General features: G+C 43.3%; 1 protein-coding gene across 1 annotated transcript; it reads left to right on the top strand.

The window, feature by feature from the left end:
• The first annotated feature begins 11659 nt into the window (after positions 1-11659).
• On the top strand, positions 11660-17982 carry LOC133363693 (perlucin-like protein). Its single transcript, XM_061582960.1, has 3 exons — positions 11660-11729; positions 13077-13228; positions 17863-17982. The coding sequence occupies exons 1-3, from the start codon at positions 11660-11662 to the stop codon at positions 17980-17982; spliced, it is 342 nt and encodes a 113-aa protein (XP_061438944.1).
• Positions 17983-19252: the final 1270 nt, after the last annotated feature.

Below are 19252 nucleotides of genomic sequence, written 5' to 3'. Positions count from 1 at the left end.
ATATACAATTTAAAACACATATTTTGAAAACAATTTAAAACACAATTTTAAATTTAAAACAATATAAAAAACAATTTTATATTGTTTTATATATTTATAGCACTGCCCCTGAATGAGTGCCCAGAGATTTTTGGTAACTAAGTAGGCAGACATAAGTTCATGTCACGACCTACACTCTCTGTCCACTATCCTGTCTGCGCTCTGTCTGTTCCATGCAAGGTTGACAGGTTCAGGGGCCTGAGACTGATTCTGTATCTTTAGGAGAAGAGAAAGACAGCCAAGTGCAGGTGTTCTTGCAACCCTGTAATGGGAAAAACCACAAGGTGGAATTCTCCCTCCCCCCTGCACAACTTTGAAAGATACAGAAGACCTCTGGGAGGGTGAGCCTGGCAACCAAGAGGTCTTCTGTATCTTTAAAAGTTGTGCAGGGGAAGGAAGAATTCCACCTTGTGGTTTTTCCCATTACAGTGTTGCAAGAACACCTGCACTGGACTGACTTTCTCTTCTCCTAAAGATACAGGATCAGTCTCAGGCCATGGACCTGGCAACCCTAGAGTGGATGCATCTTTTCTCAAGTGTAAACACCACTTGCTGTGGGAGAGCATTCTTGGCTTAAAGGGACAATCTTGTCACTTTGATGAAGAGGACCCAGTGCGTTTACCTGTGCTGGGCGTGACGCCACTCAAATCACAGGCCCATAGACTGGGCATTCTTCCGGTCTGTGGTTTTCTCTTTTTTTGTGTGCTCAGCCAGGGAAGGCAACCGGGGTAGGGATGGGGGGGGGGCGATTTGATTCAGTTTGCATTTCAAGCTGAACCTATCAAATGCACACTTCCTAAAGAAATATGAGAACCAAAACATGCCATCCGTCAACATTCACACCTACCTGAATTTTGTGATGCGGTTCTCTGAACAAACAATGTTTTAAGAAATGCATATGTGAGGTTAAAGTGTGTATAAAATGATCGTATAAGTGAAAGCAGCATACAGAAAAGCATTGTATTAGGATAAAGTGCTTCCAAAAACACGTACATTAGTCAAAACCGCATACAAGAAATGTGCTTAGTAGGAGAAATTAACACTAAAATGCTGATGGATTTTCATGGGGCTTTTTATAACAAAAATTAGCAAATTTCTGCAGAAATGTTGAGAAGTGAATATAAGAAAAACGAGAAACTGAGAGAACCGCAGCTGACAGACCTTTCCATCCCTAGCCAAGAGTGCTTTTTTCCTTCAGCTGGCAAGTCAAAATGGGAGGAAGGTTTTATGGCCCTGGTCAGTTATCACATCACAGGCATGGTCCAATCGGTGTTCACAATGATTGCATAATCATTCCAAGCAACTTCCTTGATCGCAGTAGATTCATAAGCCAGGGTTGTGAGGGGGGGAGGAGTTCACCAAGTACACATCACTGCAGTTTAAGTGGTAGGAAATGCAGAGCTTGGAAAAGTTACTTTTTTCTACAACTCCCATCAGCCCAATCCAGTGGCCATGCTGGCTGGGGCTGATGGGAGTTATAGTTTAAAAAAGTAACTTTTCCAAGCTCTGATTAAATGTGACACTCCTACAATGAATGCTTCATCAGGGGAAAGCTCTCTGAATCCCCTTCAGCAATTAGTTAAAAATGCTTAAGAACTACCCACTCCACTGTTTAGTGTATTGCCATGGGACCCCAGAGACACCCTGGCCCGTGTCAGGGAGGGAGGTTAGGCCAACCAGTGTGAACCTTTTCACTGCCACCCGGTGAATGTCTTTATTTCTCCCAGGCGCCTCCACCACACAGCCTAAAACTCTCTTGGGATCTCCCCCAGATTCTGTGGATTTTGGCTCTTATACATTGGGTGACAAGGTTTTATGAATCAAGATATTGTTTGACTTGCTGTAAGCTATTTCATATGCAGTGTGCTTTTGTTTTCCTTTTTGTACGTCGCTTTGAGTCCTAATTTGGGGGAAAAGAGACTGACAAATGCTATTATTAAATAAATCAATAAATAAGATTAAAAGTTTACTATAAAGGTAAAAAAAGGCTGTTCTTGGTGGGAAACTTTCCAACATATGAACAGTTATATGCAGTCAAACAATCCCCAAAGGAATGAATGGGTACAGAAAATAAATCAAACACATCCTGCTAGTCCTTAACCTAAACTGTTTCCTATCCTAAAATTCTGTTAAGCAAGAGTCTTATGAACAGAGACTTCAGGATCTCACATTAGGGAGCACCTTTCTCTTGCTTGCAATCTCCCAGTGCCAAAATGACCTTTGATTATACAGCCACCAGAGTGGCTGTATGTTATACCAGCACGGATTTTTCGCATTCTGCAAAGTTAAATTGAAAATACACCTCCCTGCCATTCCGCTGCTTCCCATAAGCTAATTGCAAAACAAAACCTTACAAAACTTATAGTCCTGAACTCAGAAACGCTTGCTTAACAACCCTCTAAGTTTTCATGGCAATACACAAAACATTCAGAGAGAATTGAGAGTTCAAATTGTAAAACAAGTGTGTTGAATGCAGTGGAGGCTAATCAATCAGGGCACATGGGGCACTGCCCCACCAGCCTCATTCTGCCATTAGCCAAACCCTGGCTGGGAGTCCACAGTCTGTGAGTTCAAATCCCCGCTTGTGTCTCCTGGGTGTTAAGGGCCAGCTAAAGATCACCCCACAGTGAGTGGCTCAGGGGTTGCATGCCCTGCCATCTGTGCAGCCGTGGGCAAGCTGCATTGTCCCAAGGAGCCCAGTTGCCCCCCAGCTGGCAGTTGCAGACAAGGAAGGGGCTGGCTTGTGCAGCTGTGGCAAGCTGATCAGGCCCTCGCCAGCTGGGGAGGACTAGCCTCAGAGGGAGGCAATGGTAAACCCCCTCTGAATACCGCTTACCATGAAATCCCTGTTCATAGGGTCGCCATAATTCAGGACTTGAAGGCAGTCCATTTCCATTTTATTGCTTGTCATGGTTGTCATATATTTTGGAAGCCAGCACTTTGGTTTTCCTTTTGGGCTGAAGATCTGGATGCCGAAGTGCCTTGAATAATAAAAGGACTGTCTTCTTTGGGGGCTGAGCCATGGCATTGAAAAGGGCTCCAGGACTAAGGCGGGAGAAGCTTTGATTAGAAATGAAGCACTTCAGGGGTGGGGTGGGGGGTTGCAGACCCACGCTCCAGCTGGCATAAGGCTAATGTGTTGGGATGCCAGTTCTCCCTTTGCTTCCTTCTTCTTCTCTTTTTAGACATTAAACGGTATAAATTACATACAATAGAGCGTGCAGCACAAGAAAGGATTCGGGATTTTGCTAATAATTATGAGCCAAATGCAGAAACCAAGAATGGTAAGCAATGAATTCTCAGGACCTCTTCCATCGCCCTCTCCCCCTGCCCCACACTCCCCAGCAAGGCCATTTTCCCCCAGCAAAGTTTATTCCAGTCTCACGACTCAACTGGGGAAAAGCTGCAGCTGAGTGTTAGCTTGAGGAAGGGTTAAGGATTCACTTCTCACTTCAAAATGCTTCTCCATCCTAACATAACACTAGGAAACAAAGTTTGCAGAATAAGCGTGATGAGTCAGAATGTGGGGGGGGGGCAAATCATGAGGTATTATTTGCAGTTCTGTCCACTTCGAACTGGGTGCTCTGAAGCATTCTGCCTCTGACGCTGGAGGTAGCATACAGCCATCATGAGTAACAGCCATTGGCTGCCTTTTCCTCCTTGAATTTGTCTAATCTTCTTTGTCTGGTTCTAACAATGTCTACACAATTCAAGTCCCACTGAATTCATTGAGGCTTACTCTCAGGCCACTGGGGTTAGGGTTGGAGCCTGTTGCAATCATTATGTGAATACATTGCGTGAGGAAGTATTTTATTTCATCTGTTCTCAATCTCCCATCACTCAGTTTAATTGGGCGACTCCCAGGTTCTAGCCTTATGAGAAGGGGACCCACTTTCTCCCGTACCATGCACAACATAACCTTTCTTCAACCCCGTGATCACTTTGGCTACCCTTTTCAGACCCTTTTCCAGCTCTGCAATATCCTGTTTGAGATGTGGCAACTAAATGTGGTCCCAGGCTATGCTCTGAACATATGTGATGAGGCCACTACCTTGCTGAAGCTAAGCAGGTCTGGATCTGGTCAGTGCCTGGGTGGGAGACCTCAAGGAAACCACATGTATGCCCCCTTGTGTTGCTTGAGGGAAGAAAAGTGGGGTATAAATGTAAGAAAGAAAGAAACAATAAATTGTACACAGTATTCCAAGTGTGGTTACACTGTAGACCAGGATTTGCATAAATGCATTACACTATTTATTATTATTTATTTTTATTTAACAACATTTATATACCACTTGACTGAAGTTATCCTACTTTGGACACATCATGAGAAGACAGGATTCACTAGAAAAGCCAATAATGCTGGGCAAAACAGAAGGGAGTAGAAAAAGAGGAAGACCAAACAAGAGATGGATTGATTCCATCAAGGAAGCCACAGACCCGAACTTACAAGATCTGAACAGGGTGGTTCACGACAGATGCTCTTGGAGGTCACTGATTCATAGGGTCGTCAGAAGTCATAATCGACTTGAAGGCACGTAACACAGACTCATATACCCCTTGACTGTAAAAGGCCTCTAAGCGGTTTACAAAAAAAACCATTGAAATTATTGATAAAACAGTTAAAAACAAGAAATTAAAAACATGTTTAAAACAATTAAAACAGCAGCAGACTAAAAAGATTAAACCCATCAACATGTATGTATCTTGATAGGCTTGCCTAAACAAAAAAAACTATTATGATATTATGATTGTCAGTTTTATTCTCCTAATGATCCCTAACATGGAATTTGCCTTTTTCACTGCTGCCACACATTGGGACACTTTTTAAACAAGCTATCCACTATGTCTCCAAAATTCTTTTCCTGAGCTGAGATCCCATCTGTGTATTTGTGAAATGAGTATTTTTTTTTTGCTCCGGTATGCAATGGCTTACACTTTCATTAAACAATTGCTTTTTTATTGCTGATTTCAGAAGTCTCCGGAAAACCAACAGGGAGGGAGCAGAGTGACCCTCTTGGGGTAGAGTATTCCAAAGCTTGGGGGCCACAGCTGAAAAAGCTCTCTCCCGTGTGCCTGTCAATCTAACATCTTTCACTCCAGGCACGCAGAGGAGACCAGAGGCAGATGACCCCCCACCCTCTGGAATTCTCTCCCTTATGATATTCGACATGCCTCCTCCCTGATGGGTTTTCGCCGAGCTCTTAAGACCTGGCTATTCAGGCAGACCTATGGGAATTTTGGGGTAACATAAGAACATAAGAACATAAGAAGAGCCTGCTGGATCAGGCCAGTGGCCCATCTAGTCCAGCATCCTGTTCTCACAGTGGCCTACCAGGTGCCTGGGGGAAGCCCGCAAGCAGGACACGAGTGCAAGAACACTCTCCCCTCCTGAGGCTTCCGGCAACTGGTTTTCAGAAGCATGCTGCCTCTGACTAGGGTGGCAGAGCACAGCCATCATGGCTAGTAGCCATTGATAGCCCTGTCCTCCATGAATTTGTCTAATCTTCTTTTAAAGCCATCCAAGCTGGTGGCCATTACTGCATCTTGTGGGAGCAAATTCCATAGTTTAACTATGCGCTGAGTAAAGAAGGACTTCCTTTTGTCTGTCCTGAATCTTCCAACATTCAGCTTCTTTGAATGTCCACGAGTTCTAGTATTATGAGAGAGGGAGAAGAACTTTTCTCTATCCACTTTTTCAATGCCATGCATAATTTTATACACTTCTATCATGTCTCCTCTGACCCGCCTTTTCTCTAAACTAAAAAGCCCCAAATGCTGCAACCTTTCCTCGTAAGGGAGTCGCTTAGATTAGCTTGCTGTTGTATTAGTTGATGTTTCTTGATGTTGGATTAATGGATATTATGTTTTGGATTGTTATTGTATTTTATTATGTTGCTGTAAGTCGCCTAGAGTGTCCGTGAATTCGGACAGATAGGCGACTAACAAATAAAATTTTATTACTATTATTATTATTTATCCAGTCTGGAGAGATCCTCCTAGAACTCTTCGCAATTTTTTTTTTTTTTTTTACAACACTAAATGGATCGGCGTCTTCAGCAACCCTGGCTACCTCTTCTCACCTATTTGTCTGCAATTCGGTAGGTTTCTTCCCTATTAGCATTACACTCGTGCCTACAAATTTCATCCACTTATGTTGAAAGGAAAACAAGTTGGAGACATTTTCCTTCTCTTCATAATAGTGAATGGGGAAAAACAGACCCTTGTTTTTTACAAAGTGGATTTGGATCAGGACCCAGACTGAAATTGGGCAGAGCCACAAAGCACTTTAGGACAAGTCAGGTTGATTCACAAAGTTGCCATATGATTCCATAACAGGAAACCTCTTAAAGCTGTGGTGAGTGGTAAAAATTGAAGAAGAAAGCCAATATGGTTAAATTCTAGAACACTGGAAGGCAGCTGCTATAACTTTTTTAAAAGGGGGGTCCAAGGGAGGCAAATGAAACTACAGGTCCATTGCATTTGCATCTGCCCTGGGTAAAGTGGAATAAAGTATTCTTAACAATAAACAATTATCCATTGTATAGAACAAGTATTGTTCAACAAGAAAAACATGGCTTCTGTAAAAGGAAGCCATGTCTTACCAACCATTTAGATTACTTCAAGAGTGTCAACAAACACATGGATAGGAGTAATCTGTGGGACACCGTATACTTGGATTTTCAAAATCGTTTGACAGAGCAGCTCATGGAATACTCCTGACTTAGTAGTCACAAGACAAGGGGACCCACTCACTTCTGAATTGGTAAATAGGGAAAGAAGAAAAAGTCGATAACATGAATAAATGGGCAGTTCTTGTGATAGAAGGAGGGTGTTAGCAATAGACCCTTCCAGGCATCTATATTGAAAATGGTGCTTTTTAATGCGTTCATCAACGATCTGGCATTAGGCGTGAGCAGTAAGATGGCCAAGTTTGCTGTTGACACCAAATTATTTAAGATAGTAAAAACCAAAAGAGATTGAGAATAGCTGTGAAGAATATCTTGAAACTGAATGAGTAAGCATAAAAATGGCACATATGCTCTAGGGAAGCAAGTGTGAAGTGATGTATATTGGGGCAAAAATCCATAACTCCACATGTATGCTAATGTGGTCTGAATTTGAGAAAACTCACCAGGAAAACAATTGTGAGGTTGTAGTGGACTGATTAAAGATAACATCGACCCAGTGTTCAGCAGCTATGAAAAAAGCAAATTTCATGCTAGGGTTAATTACAAAATGGATTGAAAATCCACTACAGTCTTGGAAGAAAACAAACTCCCAACTATGTGAGAAGAAGCAAAAAATATTGTTATCACCACACCAGGAAAAGGTCTGTCTTACAGATCTATTGAATTATCTAACGATTTTAATTTTTTTAAAATATTTTCTAAATTATTTTAAGTATCTTTTAAATTATTAAATTAATTTGTATACAGATGACATAGTCTTAGTATTAACAGATTCTGAGAAATCATTTGAACTTGTCTTACTGCAAAAATATGGATAGATGTTAGGTTATAAGAAAAATGGCAAATATCAGCATGGCTTGGCACCGTATGCAGAGGAAAACATAAGATAATATCACAAAAATATCAAATTCCTTGGAGCGAAACTCCTATCAGGTATTTGGAGATAACCCATGACTTGGATAATGGAATTCACTTTAACCATTCAGTGTTAATGGAAGCAGTGAAAAGGGGTTTGTCCAGTTAAGAGAGCTTAAATATTTTGTGGGCAGGTAGAAATTCAGTTATAAACTGAACATTTTATTCATATATTTATTTATTATTAAATTTGTATCCTACCCTTCATCCCAAAGAAGCCCATGGCAGCAGTGCCTCTAATTTTATTCCTATTGCTGAACATCATGATAAAACTGAATGACCAATTCATTTAAAAATGAGAATATATTTAATCAAATTCTGTCTGGGTAAGAAGCACAAACTTACATTAAAAATGACCTATCCACAAAAAATATCAAGGAGGCTTGGGTTTTCCTAATGTAAAATGTTGTTGTAAAGGTACAGTTTGAAAGCTCAACACTGACAAACATGGGACAAAATGGTTCATCCACTAAAACAAAAAGTATCCTTTGGTATAATAACAATAAAGATCTAACAATTATTAACCTGCTGTTAAATACTGTCGGGTCATGATTTCATAAAAACAAATCTTAAGGTTCATACAAAGGATAAGTCTGAGAACCTTCTTCCCAATCTATTGGAATTTGGATAGCTATATCTGTCTTCCATTTTATTTGGTAATTATTTCCAGGTGGTTCTAGCTGTGCTAGTGTTTTATATAACCACCCTAGCGCACCTGGTGATTAGCATTCAAAACCAACCATTTAAAATGAGTACAATCTTTTAACAAAGCAAGTATTCTCATGACATTAGTTACTATCCATATTACAGGAAGATATTGAATAGAAGGTACCTGTTCTTGTCCCTTTAATGTTGAGCTAATCTCTCCTTTCTCAAAGCCCTCAGTTCAGTCAATCCTTTGTTTCTCCCAAAGCATCCTATCACCAAATACTTCTTTCCTTTCAAATTCATTATTAATTTAAGAGCTACAGTCCTGGGCTGAGTTTTTTTTCCTAAGCCACATAAATATTCCATGTATTAGACAAATTAATGGAGCGTAAACCTACCAATGGTTACTCCTCGTGATGGCTATATATGCTGCCTCCACAATCAAAGGCAGTGTTCTTCCAAATACCAGCTTCATGGGAACAAACAGCAGAAGAGGGCTGTTGGACTCATGATCTGCTTGTGGGCTTCCCAGTGGGCGCTGTGTACAACAAAGCGCTGTGCTAGATGGGCTTTTGGTCTTATTACCTCATTCAGTTTAGTTCAAGAGGGGTGGATGTACTTGCCAGAGTAGGGAAGGATAATCACCCTGGTGCCCTTAGTGAAAGTTTGTGTGGGGTGTGGGTATATATGCTTAGGCTCTCTCACACCTTCTGCCAAATGATTGTACCAGGCAGAAGCAGGGGTGCAATTCCACTCTCTTCTGCCTCCTTGTATGCAATCAGTGAATGCACATTCAACTTGCAATCTTCCTGTACAATGCAATTTACACTAAGTTTGAGCTATTAGTTACCCTTGAAGAAACTTGAAAACTTCATTATTACTAGCACAAAAACCATAATTGCGACTAGGTGTGTGTACAAGAGTGAAAGGAAGGCTTAAGAACATGCAGTGCATACCTGGGCACTCTGCGTGCACAGTGACACATAACACACTTTTGCAAGATCCTGGCTCTGAGGACCGGGCCACGCACTGTTGGATGAAGAACAGGCTTTGCTCTCGCTAGAACAATATTCCTAATTATACTGGAATTGTTCTGAAACAAACCTTCAGCTTAGCTTTTGTTATAACCCATGGGAAGTGATGTAATGAAACCTGGGTGCAACCGGCTTTATAAATATTGGTCTTGCCTCAGCTTGCAATACCGCCAGGAAGAAAGAGTGCCGCTCTTCCCCACTTCCTCTGTCAGCTCCATGTGCTTTTCAAGGCTCAGATTAATTCTGCTGGTTCCAACTTTTATCCAGATGCCTTGGAAATGTTAATGCAGTTAACCCTAGCGAGGTGTCTGGAGCACAGTCTTGTCATGTTTTGTTGGATGAGTTTCAGTCGGTTCAGTTCGAGGACGTGGACAAGGTGCTTGGACAGGTACGTGCAACCACTTCGGTACTAGATCCTTGCCCCTCTTGGCTTATAAAAACTAGCAAGGAGGGAACAGTTGGCTGGGCCAAGGAAGTGATAAATGCCTCCTTGCGAGAGGGAGTGGTCCCTGGCTGTCTGAAAGAGGCAGCTGTGAGACCACTCCTGAAAAAACCTTCCTTGGACCCAGAAGATTTCAGCAGCTACAGACTAGTAGCGAACGTTCCATTCCTGGGCAAGATCTTAGAACGAGTGGTTGCCGACCAGCTCCAGACGCTTTTGGATGAAACCGATTATCTAGATCCATTTCAATCGGGTTTCAGGCCCGGTTTCAGCACTGAGACGGCCTTGGTCGCCCTGTTTGATGATCTATGTCAGGAGAGAGACAGAGGGAGTGTAACTCTGTTGATTCTCCTTGATCTCTCAGCGGCTTTTGATACCATCGACCATGGTATCCTTCTGGAGAGGCTTGCGGAGTTGGGAGTTGGAGGCACTGCGTGGCAGTGGTTCCGCTCCTACTTGGCGGGCCGTCTCCAAAAGATAGTGCTTGGGAAACATTGCTCGACACCGTGGATTCTCCAATGTGGGGTCCCGCAGGGTTCGGTTTTGTCTCCCATGCTCTTTAACATCTATATGAAGCCGTTGGGTGCGGTCATCAGGAGTTTTGGAGTGCGTTGTCATCAGTACGCTGATGACACGCAGCTCTACTTCTCCTTTTCATCTTCTTCAGGCGAGGCGGTCGATGTGCTGAACCGTTGCCTGGCCGCGACAATGGACTGGATGAGAACTAACAAGCTGAGACTCAATCCTGATAAGACTGAGATGCTGTTGGTGGATGGTTTCTCCGATCAGATGGTGGATATATACCGTGTCCTGGACGGGGTTACACTCCCCCTAAAGGAACAGGTTCGTTGTCTGGGAGTCGTTTTAGACTCTTCCCTCTCACTTGAGGCTCATGTAGCCTCGGTGGCACGGAATGCGTTCTACCAACTTCGGTTGGTAGCCCAGCTACGTCCCTACCTGAGTAAGGAGGACCTTACATCAGTAGTACATGCTCTGGTAACCTCGCGTTTGGACTACTGCAACGCGCTTTACGTAGGGCTACCTTTGAAGACGGTTCGGAAGCTACAGCTAGTGCAAAATGCAGCGGCCAGACTGCTAACAAGAACTAAGCGGTCTGAGCATATAACACCTGTGCTGGCTCGCCTGCACTGGCTTCCAATACGCTTCCGGGCCAGATTCAAAGTGTTGGTGTTAACCTATAAAGCCTTATACGGCGCGGGACCACGATATCTGTCAGAACGCCTCTCCCAATACAAACCGGCTCGTACACTACGGTCTACTACAAAGGCCCTCCTCCGGGTCCCGACGCATAGGGAGGCCCGGAGGGTGGTGACGAGATCTAGGGCCTTCTCAGTGGCGGCCCCCGAATTGTGGAACAGTCTCCCCGAGGAGGTACGCTTGGCGCCGACACTATCATCTTTTCAGCGCCAAGTTAAAACCTTTCTCTTCTCTGAGGCATTTTAATCTTAGTTAAATGTTTGTAACTTGGTTTTAGATTGTGTAGTTTTTATATGCTTGTTGTATCAGATTCTGTAATTTTATTGTATTTTATGTTAACCACCCAGAGAGCTATTGCTAGTCGGGCGGTATATAAGTTTAAGAAATAAATAAATAAAAATAAGAGTGTGTATGTGAATGCACACATTCTCTATTGTTCTCTCTGTCTCCCTGTGGGGGATGGCAGAAAGAAGAGGTTCAAATGACCAGAGGGGGTGGCAACCACAGAACTCACTTAAAAATCCAAATGCGTCCATGGGACTGATAAGGTTGGCAACCCCTGCACTTGAGCATGGCCAAGTGTTGGGAAATGATTTGTTAACAGATGTAGACTGCTGTTTAAAATCCTTGTAACTTGGATTGTTGTAAACCTTTTAGATTACGATAAATTTGCAATGGTTGTGAATTTATCAGACTACTATATCAACTTGACTTTGAGAAATGATGAACTGCAACTTGAAATCGGTAAGTTACTCTGACACCATCATCCTGAAAAATCAGAGTGCAGTGGGAATCTCCCTGGAGGTGTAACTTCTGAACGTTCCTATTCTGCACAACTCTTGAAGGCACCCCGCAACTTGTGACAAGCCGTACCTCGGTAGGCAAGCCCAGAACTTGGAAAAGTCACTTTTTTGAACTACAACTCCCATGAGCTCAATCCAGTGGCCATGCTGGCTGGGGCTGATGGGAGTTGTTGTTCAAAAAAATAACTTTTCCAAGCTCTAAGCCTTAGCAGCTGCTCTTGGTAAGACAATTTTGACTGTCCCTGAACTGGGAGAGTGTGACCACACTCGTTCAAGCACTGGTGACATCAAGACTGGATTACTGAAATGCACTCTCCGTGGAGCTTCCCTTGCATTTCACCCGGAAACTGCAGTTAGTGCAGAATGCTCTAGCACAGCTGTTGACTGGAGTGAGAACCTGTCAGCATATAATACTTCTGCTCAGGGATCTGCACTGGTTGCCAGTTTCTTACTGGGCCAAGTTCAAGGTGTTACTATTGGTATATAAAGCCCTTAACGGCTTTGGACCAGTTTACTTGTGGCACTGCTCTACCCCATATCGACACACTCAAGCACTTTGATCTTGAGTACAGGCCACATAATATCCATTCCTCACTTACAAGGAATCATTCTTTGAGAGTGGCGGCACCTACCCTTTGGAATTCCCTGCCTATTGACTTCAGGCAAGCGGCTTCACTGTATCCCTTTTGGTGCCTGCTTAAAAATTTTTTGTTTAGGCAACCCTTTCCAGACACACAGATGATAGTATGTTTTTTTTGAAGTTGGTTGTTGTTTTAATTGTTTTTAAAATGTTTTTAATTACTTGTTATTAACAGGTGTATCGATAATCTTAATGTCTTTTGTGAATGGCATAGAGGTTTTTTATAATCAAATGAAATATAAATTTTAAAAATAAATTGGAACAAATATTTTGAGAGGATTGGAAAATCAGAGGCAGTATACCTCTGAGAACCAGCTGCCGGGAATCACAAGCGTGGAGAGTGCTGTTGCAGTCACATCCTGCTTGCGGGCATCCCTTTGGGGCATCCAGTTGGCCACTGTGAGAGTGGAATGCTGGACTTGGATGGGCCATTGGCCTCACCCAGGAGCAGGGACTCCTCCCACATTCTGCCATGTTGTTACCTTTAATACATTACGCTAGAGTATAATGAAATATCTGTATGCAATTCATTTTGACTTTGTAATTTAAAACAACAATAGAAAATTCTGCACAGACCTACATGCTGGCTTCTACTAAATCTCCTCTGATCTTTTTCTTTTGCTCGTGCACTTCTGGCTTGGATCAAAGATGACGTTCGTGAAAAGGTTGATTCAGGCTGGAAGATATTCAGATGGAACGTCTACTTCTTTTCCAAAGATCTAGGAACATGGTCAGAGTCCATAGAAAAATGTAAGGAGAAAAAATCAGATCTGGTTTCTGTTTTAAAGGCGGATGAACAGGTGAGAAGAATACATAAAAAGCAGGAACAAACTTTCACAGGCTAATGATTTTATTCTTTTATTTTATACCATTTCTATGGCACTTAATATATGAATATCTCTAAGCAGCAAATCAAAAAACACATATAACAGGCATCAATACTTATAAATATATATTGATATCTGTACCATAATTATATAGTGATGGTAACCCCACCTTCTGTCCAACTCCCCTCTCAACACCTTCACCCAGCCTCTCTCACAGGTTACTCTAAAACCTCTCATAACAGAGACCCTAGTCCCTCACTCTTTATAGGCATGCACCAAGTTCAGACTGAACTTTTTCCGGCTGCCCACAGCTGTGTCCCATTCAGGAATTAATCAGCTGAACTCCACACACACACAGTTCCAGGCTGCAGCTGGCTTAGGGAGTTTTATGCCCTTTGGGTGCCTACCCTTCGGGTCTGCGGCAGCTAGGGACTGAAGAAGAATTTCAGTTCTCTCCCCTTTCTGGAGTCATTGTGCCTATTTGACCCTCCAGGGCCTGAGTGCATATTGGAACTAGGGAAGGAATCTGGTTGGTGGTGCTGGTTCAGCTCACATTCTGCCAAACTAGCAGGGACCGTTTTTCCACTATCCTTTGACTTGTTATTATTTTGAGCAATGTTTTCCTATCAGAAATGAAAGCAGCATTCTCTCTGTCCTGTACCCACCCAACCAATCCCCCCTTTGCCGCCACCTCCTGCTCCCAAATCATATTGCATCTCCCCACCCCTGCCCATCCTTGGGAGAAAGTATCCTGCCTGTCATGGAAGGACTCAGTCACAGACGTGTCTGTGTTTTATTCTCTTTTTATTAAAGTATAGATACATCAAAAGCTTTGCAGCTCATTAACCTGTCTATGCTTCTAAGGAACTTTTGCCCTTAACTAACACAGACTAAGCATGACTTGGCAGCTCTCAGACATTGACTCAGCAACTATCCCCTCCCCTGAGTCAACCTAAGTAGGCTTGGCTTTTGCACGTAAACAAAGGCTCCTCCTCAACTCCATCTGTTGAACTTCCCACCTCTGAAGCCTCCGAGCATGGGGCAATAGGTGATGGATCTCAGCTTCCCCCTCCAACTGGTGGGGGCTATCTGTCTGCTCAAGCATGGGAAGTCGCAGGGTGCTCGGCTGGGGAACATCGGGTTGACAAGGCAGCGTGTCTAATGGATCAGTCACTTCAGCAGGGGGGGCAGGATCAGGGGGAGTTGAACTGACAGTGTCAGGGGCTGGGCGTGCTGTGAGCTCTCCTCACTGCTAGTCCCTTCCCCCAGATTGTCACCCCAGTCCTCAAAGACAGTGTTGCCTTTGTCGATGCCTGTCATCCCAACCTGGATCACAACATCATCCCCCTCCCATGCCAATTTCCCCCCCACCCCAAGGGTTTGGGCTTGTCTGGGTAAGTTGCATGGAACTCTCTCATCAAATCCGGCGCTTGGACATCAGTCTCCGCCTCCCATGATCTTTCCTCTGGACTGAACCCCATGCAATGGATCAGCTACTGCCACTTTCCTCGCACTGGCGCGAGTCAAGGATCTGCTCCACTTTGAACTCCTCCTGACCATCATCACTACAGGTGGAGGTGGAGCCTTGGGTGCTCAGTGGAGGTCTTCTCTGGGGTTAACAGAGAGTGGTGAAAGACAGGATGGATCGTTAAAGAAGCGGGAAGATGTAGACGAAACGCCACTGGGTTGATTTGAGCCTCCACTTCAAAGGGTCCCAGCCTCCAAGCCTCTAGTTTACGGCTGGGAACTTGTGTGCGCAAATATTGTGTGGAAAGCCACACTTTGTCACTAACCTGTATCTCTGGGCCAGGCTGGCCGTGTTGGTCCACCACCCATCTGTAGTTGGCTTTCGCCGGCGAGAGTTGCTCTTGCAGCAACTGCTGCATTGCCTGCAGTTTTTGCATGAACTCCACTGCTGCTGGGATGGCTGGATTAGAGCCGGGGGTGTCAAAGGTGCACGGGTGGTATCCAAAGCTGGCAAGGAATGGCATCTGCTGAGTAGACGCATGCACAGAATTATTGTAGGCAAATTCAGCCAGGGGCAGTAAGGACATTTGTTGTCCTGCTGGTAGTTTATGTAACAGCAGAAATATTGCTCCAAGGTGGCATTCACTTTTTCTGACTGCCCATCCATCTAGGGGTGGTGTGAAGATGACAACCTTAGCTTGCTCTGTAGCAGCTGCCATAATGCGCACCAGAATCAAGCTGTGAACTGGGTTTCCCGGTCCAAGATCAAACTAGTGGAGATCCCATGCAACCTAAAAGTGTTCCACAAAGAGTTGGGCTGTCTGTCGGGCAGTGGGCAGTCCTGCACAGGGAACAAATTGTGCCATCTCATTGAAAGCATCCACGACCAACAAAACAGTCATTTTCCCCTAGGAAGCAGGTAAATCTGTGATGAAGTCCAGTGTCTCCATTTGCCAGGGACCTTCATGCATGGGAAGAGGCTACAGCAAACCCGCAGATCACCCCAGGGCGTGTTTTGCTCTCATGCATGTAGAGTAGGATTGTATATCTTTCTATGTCATGCTTAATCCTTGGCCACCAACAGTCCCGCATGACTGCCTGCAAAGTTTCAAAACCCCCAAATGTCCTGCAGTGAGGGTATCATGACATTGGTGGTTCCACCCCCAATAGCATCTCCAGGTATTGCTGGGAGGGATTTCCTGCCTGAAACCCTTGAGAGCTGCTGCCAGTCGGTGTAGACAATACTGAGCTAGATGGACTAACGGTTTGACTCAGTGTTAAGGCAGCTTCTTATGTACTGTATTCTTTGTTCCCTTGTTTGTCATTACATAATCTTCCTCTACCAGAAAGCATCCTTCCGACACCAATTGGGCAAATGCTGTTCCTTCCCTTAACCTTAGGATCCAAACTGTCTACTTTAAGAATATTAATATAATTTTCTGGGCCAGTCACTCTCAAATGTGACCTTACTCTGGTGGACTATATCATCTGTACTGATGATATAACATCCTCTGAAGTTTTGAACAACCTCCTTCTTTCTGACCAGATTGAATAAATTGATGTATGAGATACTTATCTATGATCTGGTAAACTCCAGGTTAGATTACTACAATGCGTTACACATGGGGCTGTCTTTGAATACAGTTTGGAAACCAGCTAGTGCAGAATTCAATGGTGAGATTACTGAATGGGGCCAGTAGGACTGAACATATTATACCAATTCTGGCCTGACTGCACTGGCTACCTATTGGTTTCCAGGCTCAATTCAAAGTGCTGGTTTTGACTAAGACTTTATATACCCAGTCAATCACTGCACTCTGCAGTTGAGGGCCTCCTGCAGATCTTATCACGAGGTCAGTTCTGCACAACATAGGAAATGGACCTTTACTGTGGTGGCACCTTCCCTGTGGAATTTCCTCCCTTTTAATATTAAACAGGCACCATCTCTGTTATCTTTTCAGCACTGACTGAAGACTCTTCTCTTTCAACAAGCCTTTTAAGGAGAGACCTTATTTCAGTCTGCATCTGTGTGGGAATTGCTTTTTTAGATGTTTTTAAAGGTTTTTTAAAAAGGTGTTTTTAAGATGTTTTATTCTGAAATGTGTTTAAGATGTTTGTTTTAGAGATTTTTTTAGGATGTTATTATTATTATTAAATTTTATTTATACCCCGCCTTTCGGCCAAAGGACTTAAAGGCGGCTTATGTTATTAGTGTTTGCTGCCCAGGGCCCATTCTGGGAGGAAGAGTGGGATAGAAGTTTAAATACTAATAATAATAATAATAACAACAACAACAACAACAACAACAATAATGATAATAATGATAATAATAATATGAAAATATGGCTCAGGACTGCAATACGCTGTGGTCCTCATTAGAGGCCCTTCTCTGTGTTCCCCACCTGAAGGAGGTGTGAAGGGTGGCCACACATTAACGGGTCTTTTCTGTGGTAACTCCCTTTCTGTGGAATACTCTCCCAAGGAGATATGCATGGTGCCATCCTTGGCAGTCTTTAGGCACCAGATTAAGACCTTTCTATTCACCCAGACTGTTGGTTAATGTTGCACCTTAGGGCTGTACATGCACTCCCCCAACCCAAATTGTGGCTCTGATTTGTAAATGCAGATATGGCCTGATCCAGCCCATTTAAAGATACAGAAGACCTCTTGGGTGCCAGGCCCAGCCTCCCAGAGGTCTTCTGTATCTTTCAAAGTTGTGCAGGAGGAAGGGAGAATTCCACCTTTTGGGTTTTTCCCATTACAGAGTTGCAAGAACACCTGCACTTGGCTGACTTTCTCTTCTCCTAAAGATACAGGATCAGGCCAGGAACCTGGCAACCCTAAAAGTGAACATGCTTGCAGGGTGTGACAATACAGAAATGGCCTCTATCCTGGGATTTTGTTCCTTCATCAGAACCTCTCTGTAAATGCCCTCAGCCTACAGAGGTTTCTCTGTGTAGTTTGGTCATAGGCCTGGTTAGGGTCAAAATGTTTTTTTTAAAACCACCTGTTGAACATCTGTAAGGGGCTATAGTTTCTCTGGGAAAGGATCAGTTTCTGAAAAGGCTTTTGTGAAGAGAACCTACCACCTCCTTCCCCGTCAAGACTTTCTGATGCTGTTTTGTTTGGGGTCTTTGCAGCTTTATCTCAATACAGAAGTCAGAAAGAATAAATTTTGTTATTGGATTGGACTCCGGAAGAATAAGAAGAAACGTAATGGAGTCTTGTGGCTAAATGGCATGGAAGCTACAACTACGTGAGTTCATGACCAAATTCCCTTATAGCCTACAATGTATTCCTTTTTCTCTTGTCTACTAATATCAGCTCATACTCTTTGCATGCAGTAAATCCAAAGTAGGTATGGGCGAGAATTTGCAGATGAAATTATCAAGTTCACCCTTTCCAAAACAATATGAATACTGAAACACAGCTATCCTTTGAAACTTGCACTTATCTGCAGGGTCACTGAGAGCTGGCACTTGGCCCAGTGCAAGAGGCATGATTGGGCCCCCTGTCCTAAATCTTCCTACAAACCAAATGTTGCTACTTTCTTTAAACAAGTTTTTGAGTGACATAGGGCTAACTTGGGGCAAGAAAGATTAAAATAAATGAAAAACATTTATCAGAATGGGATACTCAATATGTTTATTAAAAATAAACATGGTTCAAAATTGTTGTTGTTATGTGCCTCCAAGTCGACTACGACTTATGGCGACCCTATGAATCAGTGACCTCCAACAGCATCTGTCGTGAACCACCCTGTTCAGATCTTGTACATTCAGGTCTGTGGCTTCCTTTATAGAATCAATCCATCTCTTGTTTGGCTTTCCTCTTTTTCTACTCCCTTCTGTTTTTTCCAGCATTATTATCTTTTCTAATGAATCATGTCTTCTCATGAGGTGTCCAAAGTATGATAACCTCAGTTTCATCATTTTAGCTTCTAGTGACAGTTCTGGTTTAATTTGTTGTTAACACCCAATTATTTATCTTTTTCGCAGTCCATGGTATCCGCAAAGCTCTCCTCCAACACCACATTTCAAATGAGTTGATTTTTCTCTTAGCCGCTTTTTTCACTCTCCAACGTTCACATCCATACATAGAGATCGGGAATACCATGGTCTGAATGATCCTGACTTTGGTGTTCAGTGATACATCTTTGCATTTGAGGACCTTTTCTAGTTCTCTGACAGCTGCCCTCCCCAGTCCTAGCTGCCTTCTGATTTCTTGACTATTGTCTCCATTTTGGTTAATGACTGTGCCGAGGTATTGATAATCCTTGACAAATTCAATGTCTTCATTGTCAACTGTAAAGTTACATAAATCTTCTGTTGTCATTACTTTAGTCTTCTTGACTTTCAGCTGTAGTCCTGAAAAATGAGAAACTGAGAGAACTGAAATGGATGGATCCTTCCAACCCTAGCTTTGTTTCAAAGGGGATACAGATACAGATTCATTTCTCTCCCTCCTTCCCTGGGATCTGATAAATTCCTGAAGCATAGGTGACTACTAGCGGGCTTGAGCTACTAGTTG

The sequence above is a fragment of the Rhineura floridana genome, chromosome 9 (genome assembly GCF_030035675.1).
Source record: "Rhineura floridana isolate rRhiFlo1 chromosome 9, rRhiFlo1.hap2, whole genome shotgun sequence".
NCBI lineage: Eukaryota > Metazoa > Chordata > Lepidosauria > Squamata > Rhineuridae > Rhineura > Rhineura floridana.
This window is presented reverse-complemented; position numbering and strand designations above follow the sequence as displayed.